Raw genomic sequence first — 12,615 nt, 5'->3', positions numbered from 1 at the left:
AAGCTGCGCTGTGATTGGTATTATACTGTGAGGTAAATGAAAGCTGTGCTGTGATTGGTATTATACTGTGAGGTAAATGAAAGCTGCGCTGTGATTGGTATTATACTGTGAGGTAAATGAAAGCTGTGCTGTGATTGGTGTTATACTGTGAGGCAAATGAAAGCTGCGCTGTGATTGGTATTATCGTGTGAGGCAAATGAAAGCTGTGCTGTGATTGGTATTATCGTGTGAGGTAAATGAAAGCTGTGCTGTGATTGGTGTTATACTACTGAGGTAAATGAAATCTGCGCTGTGATTGGTGGTTATACTGCTGAGGTAAATGTAAGCTGTGCTGTGATTGGTATTATACTGTGAGGTAAATGTAAGCTGTGCTGTGATTGGTATTATACTGTGAGGTAAATGTAAGCTGTGCTGTGATTGGTATTATACTGCGAGGTAAATGAAAGCTGTACTGTGATTGGTGTTATACTGTGAGGTAAATGAAAGCTGCGCTGTGATTGATATTATACTGTGAGGTAAATGAAAGCTGCGCTGTGATTGATATTATACTGTGAGGTAAATGAAAGCTGTACTGTGATTGGTATTATACTGTGAGGTAAATAAAAGCTGCGCTGTAATTGGTATATCTTAGGCTGGGTTCACACTAGGCGTATTCCCGTCGGAAATCCTGTGGTTTGGCCGCAGCCGAAACCGCGAGATTTCTGACGGGAGAACCGCCGCGGAAGCAGCCTGACCGCTCGCTCCTCCATAGAGGAGAGCACGGCCGTGGCGGAAGTAAACAATAGTTAGACATGCTGCATCTTTTGAAACTGCGGCTGCGGTCGCCGCAGCCCCGGTTTCAGCCAGACTTACCGCAGCGGATTGGCCGTCCCGTGTGGACGAGATTTCTGAGAAATCTCATCCACATGGCTGGCTAATCCCGGGATTAGCGGCTGCGGGCGGTTTTGCTGCGGGCGGATCTGCTGCGGCAAAACCGCGGCAAATCCGCCCTGTGTGACCCTAGCCTAAGTGATTTCGCTGTACGTCAGTCAGTATCAAACTCTGTATTCAGCTATAAAACACAACTCAGGTTATCAGAAAAAAGTAGTACCACTCTTATAACAGTGCTGCTACAGATGGGTGTTTGACTGAGAAATCTCGTCCACATAGCTGGCTAAACTCGCGATTAGTGGCCGCAGGCGGATTTGCCGCAGCAAATCCGCCCTGTGTGAATGCAGCCTTATACTGCTGAGGTAAAAGAAAAGTTGCGCTGTGATTAGTGGTTATGGACAAGAAAGCTTTTTTTTGTTTTTTTTTAGACAGCTTTCATAAGAGTGTGGACAGGAGGCCAGTAGGACAACACACTAAGTCACTTCCATGTTTGTTTTCCTAGATTACAGATGTCAAACACAAGGCCTGCGGGCTGAATCCGGCCCAGCAACTCATTTTCTGAGGCCCGCCGGTTGTGCACAAAGTTCCCTCACCTCCGTGCTGCTGTCAGTAGGCTTGTTCTGTCTCAGTAGAGCAGACAGTAATAGAGGAGTGCCGATATCACCCTGAGAGCGGCCACAGAGGAGGGAAGAAAACTGCAGAGAACATGATCTCTGCAGCGAGGAGAGCGACGCTGTGGAGGAGCAGCAGACTGAGAGCCTGGTCAGTACTAAACTCCTCTCACCGGCCCTAACTCTATTCATGGCTGCAGGCCTGGGGAGACATCAGGGGCCCAAGTATGCAGGAGGGCCCCAAGAAAAGAGCAGCCGGTGTACCTGCCAGTGGGACCACATTGGATGCAGGTAAGTATAAAAATGCAGAAGTGTGTGTGTGTGTGTGTGTGTATATATATATATATATATATATATATATATATATATATATATATATATATATATATATATATATATTATAATTTATATTGTACACCTGTGAGTGTATGTGTGTGTATGTAAAATATATATATATATAGTGTGTGCGTCTGTGCGTATATATGTGTAATAGTGTGCGTCTGTGCGCATATGTGTATAATAGTGTGCATCTGTGTGCTATAGATGCATAATAGTGTGCGTCTGTGCGTATATGTGTGTAAAAGTGTGCGTCTGTGCTTATATGTGTATTATAGTGTGTCTGTGCTTATATGTGTATAGTAGTATGCATCTGTGCTTATATATAAATACAAATAATAGTGTGTGTGTGTGTGTGTGTTTGTGTGTGTATGTGTGTATATATAATATATATATATATATATATATATATTAGTATGCGCCACTGGCTGCTAGGGGGGACCTTATTACCAATCGGGCCACTGTGGGGTTCACTTTTACTATACTGTCTTACAATTAACCATTAGAATCGGCCCTTTGAAGGCAACCATAAGGCTGATGTGGCCCTCGGTGAAAATGAGTTTGACACCCCTGGCCTAGAGTATCTTGTGTATTTGCAATGGCTGACACCTTTGCATTAAAATTATTCTTTATTCCAATTAATAATTTTCCTGCTCAAGGAGATTTATATTTTCTGATTGTAGTCGCCGCCCTGGGACGGGCTTTCTACTAGTCTTTATATAATGTTCCCAAGCAGCTAGGATACTGGATTATACAGGGTGGACCACAGAAAAGTAGCCGGCACTGCAATTTTATGAAAGCTATCAGCTTTCATTTTACCTCAGCAGTATAAGAAATGAAAGCTGTGCTGTGATTGGCTGCTATGGGCAGCAAGGACAGATTTTTATTAGCTTTCATGAGTGTGTGATACTGGACTACTTGTCGGTGGCCGACCCTGCATAACGCTTTAGTGATTCACACTAAACATCATCTACTTGCGAGAACATGCTGTCCTGGATCCGGCACAGCTCTGGACGGGATCCAGAAGATAAAGCAGAAAAAAAATGCTGCAATAAGCAACACACCCCAAACACGCCCCTTTTTTACCATGACCTGTATTTTTTCGTGACAAAGGTGGCAACCCAAAGTGCACACCAAAGGGTTCAGGGGCTGCAGTAACGGTCATATACACCTAACGGCACAGTGTAGGATAGAAGCTGTGATCCAGATACCCAGCAGGCCACAAACGAGTTCCACAGTCTGCCAGAGGGTCTTCTCAGCATAGCTCAAGGCCCTCCAATCTAGAAGAGGGCTCTTTTGTGTCCAGACTTCTCAGGCCACGTAAAATGGTGGAGCAGACTAGATTCAGCCCATGGGCCTTAAGTTTGACACTTGGGATTTAGGGGTCTGCCCTGAGTCTTTCTTTAGTGGGTCTTGGGTCTAAATCTATTTAGTTGGGTCTGGTCTTGGACTATGTTTAGTGAATCTGGGGTCTGACATTAAGGGGTCTGTTTTTAATAGCTCTGAATTTGTTTAGAGTTTTAGTGGTCTTAAATTTATTTATGGGAATCTGGTTTGGGGCTGCATTTAGTACGTCTGAATTAATTTAGGGAGTTTTATCTGGTTCCGTATTTAGTGGTCTGGTCTGGTGTTCTAAACCTAATATTTTTGGTCTCTGTGTTTATTTAGAGGAACTGAATCTGTTTAGGGGGTGTGAGCTGGGTCTGGAAATTATTTAGGGGTAGGGTCTGGTTTATTTAGGGGTCTCATCAGAGTCAATAGTCAATACTGTAGGTCTGGAGTTTGAATTTATTTAGGTGATCTAGGGGTCTGATTTTTTTTAGGGGGTCTGGTCTGGGGCTTGAATGTATTCAGGGGAGTCTTGTCTTGGTTTGTATATAGGGGATCTGGGATCTGCATGTATTTATTATCTGCTTGTGGGTCTTTATTTAGGGGCCTTCGATTTTGAATTTATTTTGGAAGTCTGGTCTTGGAATCGGCATTTATTTAGGGAGCATGGTCTGAGTCTGTAGTTAGAGGTTCTGTTCAGGGATTTGTATTTATATAGGAGATCCTTTCTGTGTTCTGTATTTGTTTAGAGAGGTTTGGGAACTCTATTAGTTTAGGGTGTCTTGGGTCTGCATCTTTTAGGTTTGTCCATATGTATCCTGGGGATTGGTCTGGGGTCTGAATTCATTTGTGTTTTATGGAGATTGAGGATGGCTGCAGAAGCAAAGGACTTGCGCTGTATTTCCACGGCCGAGAATGAGTTGCACCTGAGGTCGTCAGATGCAAATTGCATTGCACAACACAAGAACACCCTCTCCATCTGCTGTGCTCTGTGCAGGAGACACATCCTATTCTCTTGCCAGACTTGCACAAAAATCATGCTCCAATTTTTCTCTGCAGTCATCATGATAGCAGTCTAGGTCAGATGGAGAAGAAAAGGAGAATAACTACAATCAGAAAAGACATGTTACCTGTGAGTCACCAGATTTATAGAGGAGCTGTCACCTTTCCTAATATGTCTGATATAGTAAATGCTGTATTTCTACGGGACGGGGGCAGAGCTACGCCGCAGAACTTAGCTCCGCCCCTCCCATTGCAAATAGTGGCGAGGGGGCCGGAGCTTAGTGCACTGCTCCCGGCTCTTCTAGCCTCCTTCCCCTGCAGCGAGGGACCCCGTATATCGGCTGGGCGTGAAAACCCAGCCAATATACAGTCGACTGAATGCGCCCTTGTGATGTTATATAAGACCTCTGGGGGTCATTCATATTGTGTTTTGTTTTTTTTTACATTTTTTTATTTTTACACTTTTCCACTGTAGCTGGGGCATCCATAGGAGCCCCAGTTACAGAGGAAAACATTTCCCCTGTAGTGACATCAGTCAGTAACAGAGCTGACCTGGTTCTGCTAGAACCCTGCAGCTCTTCTGTGACAGGGGGCACCTGGTGGTCCCTTGATCCCTGGGTCGCATAGTGGAAGTAATACTTCCCCTTTTACTTAGTACATAGCGCTCATTGCTATGTACCTGGGAAAGGAGAATACGGAAGCTGTGAAAAACTGCTTTTCCCTATGCATCTGGATCTTCGGGCCCATGTACACCTCCGTTGGCGTTTTACTTGCGCCCACTGGTGCCGTAAAAACGCCTGAATGGCAAAGGGCCCAGCATATATACATATACGCCGAGGCAAGAATGCTGTAGGGCCTGGGGAAACTTTCCCCCTCCTCCCTCGCTGGCTCACCTCCTCTCTTCTCCCCTCTGGCCATTTGCAATGTGAGGGGGTGGGATGGGGCAGAGCTAAGCTTCCGCCCCTTGCCCGCAGTCAGCAATGGGAGGTGGCAGAGCTTAGCTCCGCCTGGGTCCCACCCCTCCCATTGCTAATAGCTGCTAAACTCCCTCTCACCTCCCTTCTCCGGCAGCTAGCGTAGGCTCCCAGAGGAATCTATGCAGTTGCCACTAATGCATAAGAGGGGAATGTATATCGGCCGGGCATGAAAACCCGGCTGATATACGCCTATATGTATAGCCCTTCAGCTGTGACTGACAGCCGAAGACCCAACCTATTCCTGCTTGATTGCAGAGCCTTTAATCCCACGACATACATCTCCTATCAGTGAGAATTAAACCCCAGGACCAAGCTCTGCAAATTTACTGCGTTTGATCCTTAAGGGGTTAATATACTACTGCATTCAATCAGTTTTGTGGAAAATTAATGGCCGCTGTACCACTTCGTGTTAACAAACTTTATTGCCTCTCTTTTCTCATGCGAACATTCTGCTGCGGAACCGCTTTGAAAAACCGCGACCAAAAAAGCAATTGCGGATTTCATAGCGGTTTTTGCTGCGTCCATGGGGGCCTATGGGAAAAAAAGCGCTGTGGAAGGGTCGAGAGAATGGACATGCTGCATCTTTCAAAACCGCGACGCAGTTGCTTATCCACACTGCGGCTCTGCGGAAAATTTTACGCCCTGTGAGAACGACATTTTGGCCAAACATATTTGCACTGCAAACGCAACGGAATGGCCGCAATGCGGATATGCAACGGCAATCCGCGGCAAATAAGCAGTGAATCCGCCCTGTGTAAACCCAGCCTAATTATTTTGTGCCAAAAAGCCACCGTAACAGATGACTCTGCAGAAAGAGGTAAAGGGACATAGTATGGTATATAAAAAGTGAGTTTAAGTAACTAAGTAAATTGTTAGCTGGCGCAGTGCAACAAATGTACTATAAGGCGCATTCCTCTTAATAAATAGTAAGGGCTCACTCACATAAGTGTGTTTGCTCTGTGTATTACATATGTATATTTATACATATATTATGCAGTGCTAAAAACCCAATTTATTTATATTGGACAATTTAGACCTGCATTTTCAAAAACATTGCAGCATATTCTATTTGGTGAGTATTATGCACTGAAACAGCCCATTAAAGTCAATGGAAATGAATAAATATGCAAGATACATGCGTATTCACTGTGTATTTACGCATGAAATTAATGGGGCATTCTTGCTTGTTTTGGTTTTTTTTTGCATGTGTTCTTACATGAACAAAAGGAATATCTGAGTAGTATGGACGTAAATATCCTACATATTTATGTAGTCAAAATATGCAATACACCTGTTTGAGTGAACCCTTAGGCCTCATGTCCACGGGCAAATTATGAATTAAAATCTGGAGCGCTTTTCCTGCACATGGATCCGCGCCTCATAGAGATGCATTAGTCACCCGCAGGTAGTTAAATACCTGCGGTATTTAACTACCTGCGGGTGTCTAATGCATCCCTATGGGACGCGAATCCGCGTGCAGGAAAAACGCTGCAGATTTAAAACCCGAATTTGCCCATGGACATGAAGCCTTAGGCCTCATGTCCACGGGCAAAAGATTCGTAGCGGGCCTGATTTTCCCCGTGGACATGAGGCCTCAATGTGAATGGGGACATGTGCGGCCATGGTCCCTAACAGTAGGCGCCACAAGGTTTTTGAAAAAGTATCAGGGCCCAGCATTGACCCGCAATTTTTTTACACCAAAAAACTAACATACAAAAATTAATACATGTGCCACAAAGGGCAGCATTACTGATCTCTGCACGAGTCTTAATGCCTGACATCAGAATATGATGTTCATACAGACACTTACAGATGTGTCACTGAGAAATTTCCATTGAGCTTTATTATTTAGGCCTCGGTCACACGGGCTTTTTTCTCGCAAATCGCGTGACTGGGGCCGAAAAATCGCCCGAAAAAAACGCTCCTAGCCGCGTTTCAATAGAAACGGGCCGCAGCAGTTCAGCGCTGTCCAGCGCTTGAATTCAATGGAGCCGGCAATACGGCCAGCTCCATTGAAAGCAATGGGCTGCGGGCGATCTCACGATGAATTTTCGGGAAGGGCTTAAAAATATAAGCCCTTCCCTGAAATTCATCCAGAAATGTGTAAAAACAAAAAATATATATATACTCACCTGGTCCCGGCAGACGGAGTTCAGCCGCGGCCGGCCGGCAGTTCTCCTGAACTGCTGTGAGTAGTATTCAGCAGCCGGGGCTTTAAAATCCCCGCCTGCTGTATGAGCTGCCTCTGATTGGTCACAGCCTGACCAATCAGAGGCAGCTCTCACTCACCCATTCATGAATTCATGAATGGGTGAGTGAGTGCTGCCTCTGATTGGCTCAGCGCAGGGACCAATCAGGGGCAGCTCTCAGCTGTCATTCAGCTCTCAGCTGTATTGCTGGCTCCATTGAATTCAATGGGCAAACATCATTCTTCTGATTTGTCTACTATATGTTCTCAATGGGGTCGGCGCTGCTGCCGCCGGCCCCATTGAGCACATATAGAGAAGAGAAAAGGAATCGCAGATAGGTGCGATCTGCGATTTCTGTTCTATAATTTATCGGACGAGCGCATAAAAAGCGCTCATGTGTCCGATACCGTTGCAAAGCAATGGTTCTCTAAGATCGCAGATCGCATGCGCGGGTCGCACGGAAAATCGGCCATGTGACCGAGGCCTTAGTCTATTATCCGAGATTTGAAAAAAATCAAGCTAACAGGAAGAAATGCTTAGTGGTGATACCAGCATGAACGGCAGGGTGCCAATAACTGGCTGCAGTGTTCATGAGGATGTACACCAAATTACTGTTGCAGAAAAATAACCAAGGACTGGCATGGACCACTGGAGCGATGACACTGGAGGGGCAGAAGATTTGTCAGGCATGTATTGGCTTTTGTTAATTTTTGTTTTGTTAGTTTTTTTTCTTCATTAATCCCCACAAATACATTAATAGAAACACATTATATAGCATTACAGCATTAAAGACTGTTTTTTCACCTTTGCATATGTTATACTTTGGAAATGTATACAGACCTGGAAGGCATAGCACTCGGAATGATCATGAGTGTTTATCTTCTCTTCAGCTACAGGGAGGACTTGGTCGTCATGCTTCAGCTCTATTTTCAAGTTAACTTCTCCTTTCAGATCAAGGAAGGTCACGCAGGCTTTCTCCTCCGTCCCATGCTCTAAGTTAGCAGGAATTACCACCACATAATGGCTGTAAGACAAAAAAAAAGGGAAATAGTTGATGGTATAGAGTTAGTATTTTAATGGAACACTAAGGGCGTTTTCACACATACTGGAATATTCAACAGTAAACTGCAGAATATTCCATCGTCAAAATCCGCATATCTAAATGGGGATTTTGATGTGGAGTTGCCTCAGAATTGAGCCATTTTCAAATCTTCATCAAAATCCTAATGTTGGACGTGTAGATTTTGGTGCTGATTTTTCCACATGGCGGAATATTCTGCAGTTTCATAGAATGGTAAAGTTGGAAGGGACCTCCCTGGTCATCTAGTCCAGCCCCCTGCTCGGTGCAGGGTTCACTAAATCATCCCAGACAGATATTTGTCCAGACTTTGTTTGAACACTTCCATTGAAGGAGAACTTACCTTCAATGGAAGTGTTCAAACAAAGGCTGGACAAATTTATTGTGTGTGAAAGCACCCTTAACATCTGCTGATTCACAGTGGGGTCAAGATTTCACTTTTACTCTCATCATTCATTTCTAGGTTTACGGTTCCTTTAATCATGAAAAATAGCTTTCAAGCAGGAAGAAAAATGTTTACAACCCCGCCTATAGTTGGCTATTCAGTAAGGCCTCGGTCACACGGGCGTGTTTTCGCGCGATTTGCGGATCGCATGACGGATGCGCATCCACAAATCGCGTGACCGGGGCCGACGATTCACCGAAAAATCTTCAGCCGGCCCAGCACAGCTGTGGCAGGAGAGAACGATGTTTGCCCATTGAATTCAATGGAGCCGACAATACAGCCGGCTCCATTAAAAGCAATGGGCTGCTGGCGAGCGCGGGATGAATTTTCAGGAAGGGCTTAAAAATATAAGCCCTTCCCTGAAAACCATCCTAAAATGTGTAAAAAAAAAAAAAAAACAACAAAAAAAAACCTCACCTTTTTCTTGCAGCCGGAGTTCAGCTGCGTCCGGCCGGCAGTTCTCCTGAATTGCTCTGTGTAGTATTCAGCAGGCGGGGATTTAAAACCCCTGGCTGCTGAATGGGCTGCCTCTGATTGGTCACAGCCCTCACCAATCAGAGGCAGCTCTCACTCACCCATTCATGAATTCATGAATGGGTGAGTGAGTGCTGCCTCTGATTGGCTGGGGCAGGGACCAATCAGAGGCAGCTCTCAGCTGGCATTCAATAGCGGCTGAACTCCGGCTGCAAGAAAAAGGTGAGTATCCTTTCTTTTTTTTTAACACATTTTAGGTTGGTTTTCAGGGAAGGGCTTATATTTTTAAGCCCTTCCCGAAAATTCATCTCGCGCTCGCCGGCAGCCCATTGCTTTCAATAGAGCCGGCTGTATTGCCGGCTCCATTGAATTCAATGGGCGAACATCGTTCTTCTCTGCCACAGCTGTGGCAGAGGAGAACGATCTTTAAGTATATTCTCTCAATGGGGTTGGCGCTGCTGCCGCAGGCCCCGTTGAGCACATATATAGAACACAACGATGCGCAGAATGCAGATAGACGCATTCTGCGAATTATTGTGTCCTATAATTTATTGCACATCCGCATAAAAAGCGGACATGTGACCGATCCCATTGCGAAGCATTGGGTCTATATCTACACGGACCGCATGCGCAAATCGCGGGAAAAAACGCCCGTGTGACCGAGGACTAAGTCAGTATCCAACCTGCTAAGGAGCTTTGAAGGGGTTATCAATCAAACACCCATCTGTAGCAGCACTGTTATAAGAGTGGTACTACTTTTTTCTGATAACCTGAGTTGTGTTTTATAGCTGAATACAGAGTTTGATACTGACTGACGTACAGCGAAATCACTTAGGCTAGGGTCACACAGGGCGGATTTGCCGCGGTTTTGCTGCAGCAGATCCGCCCGCGGCAAAACCGCCCGCGGCCGCTAATCCCGGGATTAGCCAGCCATGTGGATGAGATTTCTCAGAAATCTCGTCCACACGGGACGGCTAATCCGCTGCGGTAAATCCGGTTGAAACCGCGGCTGCGGCGGCTGCGGTTTCAAAAGAAGCAGCATGTCCATTCTTTTCTTTTATTCCGCTGCGGCCGCGCTCTCCTCTATGGGATCGCCGGCCGCAGCGAAAGAGCGAGCGGCCGGGCCGCTTCAAAGCCACTGGGGCGGTTCTCCCGGCGGAAATCTCGTGGTTTTTGCTGCGGCCAAACCGCGAGATTTCCGACGGAAATACGCCCCGTGTGAACCCTGCCTTATAGGTGATACTAAAAAGACAGTTTCCTTCCATCTAGGGAGGATTGTTTTTGCATACTTTTTCCCAGTGAGCTTTGCCCTAAAGACTACATACCAGTTGGATCTTCATCAGGAGAATCAGTACCTTCTGAAAGTAACTTCCAATATATTATCTATAAATTAATCTTTTGTGTCCTCAAGCTAATTATTTCCAGCATAATATGCATATACTATATACAATATTAGACTTCTCTGAGAAAAATTACTTGCGTTAGAAATAATCATAATGTGGATCTTACGGTTCTGATGCAGATGTAAGTGGTGAGCTGAAGATTGCCAGGTAGACAGATACCAAGAGAAGCCACATATTGGATCACACGTCGCCTCCACTAAGTCGCCAAAATGTTCCCTCTTTTATAGTAATGAGAAATGAAGGCGGAGCCTATATCGCCTCCTATGCGATCCTGTATCAGCCCTTTCCCAATTCATCTCAGCTCCTGGATGGAAACAAGTGAAGTCAATAAACCTGTGCAGGAGAATTCTGGCTAGTAAGCAAGATTTCAGCATCAATGCATGACCTCTTATCTTCTGTGAAGTTTGTGTTGGTGGAGACGGGCCAATATAAATATTATTCACATACAAGTCATATTACGTAAAATGCATAACCAGTAAAGGACTGGCGTCTCTTGGGCCCACCATAGGAGTGGATTCAACTAAGGCAGTTCCCAATCTATATGAAACATGTGGATGTTCAAAGTGAATCAAAAATTAAGTTGATATCCTTCCACACACAAGACACGTCATCAATAAAGTTATTTGTGAATCATCCCATAACAAATAGGTCCAACTGACAAGTGAATGGTCCCAAATTCAGCTCTTAATATAGTTGTGCGAACTGGACTTTAGAAGTGGGGTCATGATTATCTCTTTTAGTCTTATTAGAGATGAGCGAACGTACTCGTCCGAGCTCGATGCTCGGGCGAATATTAGGGTGTTCGGGATGCTCGTTACTCGTAACGAGTACCACGCGGTGTTCGGGTTACTTTCACTTTCTTCCCTGAGAAATTTGCGCGCTTTTCTGGCCAATTGAAAGACAGGGAAGGCATTACAACTTCCTCCAGTGTTGTTACAGCCCTATACCACCCCCCTGCTGTGAGTGGCTGGGGAGATCAGATGTCACCCGAGTATAAAAGTCGGCCCCTCCCGCGGCTCGCCACACATGCCTTGTGAGTTAGCTGAGGGACAGTGGTATCGTGCTGGAGCTGCTGTAGGGAGAGCGTTAGGAGTTAGTGTAGGCTTCAAGAACCCCAAAGGTCCTTCTTAGGGCCACATCTACCTGTGTGCAGGCTGCTGCTAGCAGTGGTTTGTTTTTTTTTCTTCTCAAAATCGGCAGTGCAGAGCATTGCACCCGGCATTAGGGACAGAAGTGGTGCTTAGGCAGGGAGAGTGTTAGGAGTGAGTGTAGCCTTCAAGAACCTCAACGGTCCTTTCTAGGGCCAAATTTAACCGTGTGCAGTACTGTGCTGGCTGCTGTTAGCAGTGTTGCATTTTTTTTTTCTAAAAATCGTCTGTGCAGAGCATTGCACCCTCCATTGATACTACAGGGACAGAATTGTGTAGGCAGGGCCACAACACAGTTATTGTTAATTGAATATACGCAGTGGGGCCTTTCCTTTGCAAAAAAGGGAAAAAATTATATTTGGCCTGCCTGTGTCAGTCCTAAGGTCTCCGTGTACGTGTGTGCTGCGTGGAGAACATACAAAAATCAGACGTAACCAGCTACGGTTTACTGCAGGCTTGCGCCATTTTCTTTCCTGACTGGCAAATACCTGCTCTGCCAGAGTTAATAACTCTGCTACACTAAAGTTGTGTGACACTTTTTCTGGGCCACACCACAGTTATTAAACGTATTGTTCATTGAATATACGCAGTGGGGCCTTTCCTTTGCAAAAAAGGGAAAAAATTATATTTGGCCTGCCTGTGTCAGTCCTAAGGTCTCCGTGTACGTGTGTGCTGCGTGGAGAACGTACAAAAATCAGATGCAACCAACTACGGTTTACTGCAGGCTTGCGCCATTTTCTTTCCTGACTGGCA

General features: G+C 45.4%; 1 protein-coding gene across 1 annotated transcript in view; it reads right to left on the bottom strand.

The window, feature by feature from the left end:
* The window catches only part of LOC136626161 (alpha-2-macroglobulin-like protein 1), a 176,651-nt gene extending 165,735 nt beyond the window's left edge, over positions 1-10,916 (bottom strand). Inside the window, exons 1-2 of the mRNA XM_066600968.1 lie at positions 10,821-10,916; positions 8,155-8,338 (exon numbers count right to left, since the gene is read on the bottom strand). Coding sequence (XP_066457065.1) covers positions 8,155-8,338; positions 10,821-10,888 — 252 coding nt within the window. The 5' untranslated portion in view covers positions 10,889-10,916. The remainder of the gene's footprint in view (positions 1-8,154; positions 8,339-10,820) is intronic.
* Between the last annotated feature and the right edge of the window lie 1,699 nt (positions 10,917-12,615).

Source organism: Eleutherodactylus coqui, chromosome 4 (assembly GCF_035609145.1).
Source record: "Eleutherodactylus coqui strain aEleCoq1 chromosome 4, aEleCoq1.hap1, whole genome shotgun sequence".
In the NCBI taxonomy this organism is placed as follows: Eukaryota; Metazoa; Chordata; class Amphibia; order Anura; family Eleutherodactylidae; genus Eleutherodactylus; species Eleutherodactylus coqui.
Note: the sequence above shows the minus strand (reverse complement) of the source record. Positions and strands in the feature narration are given on the sequence as shown.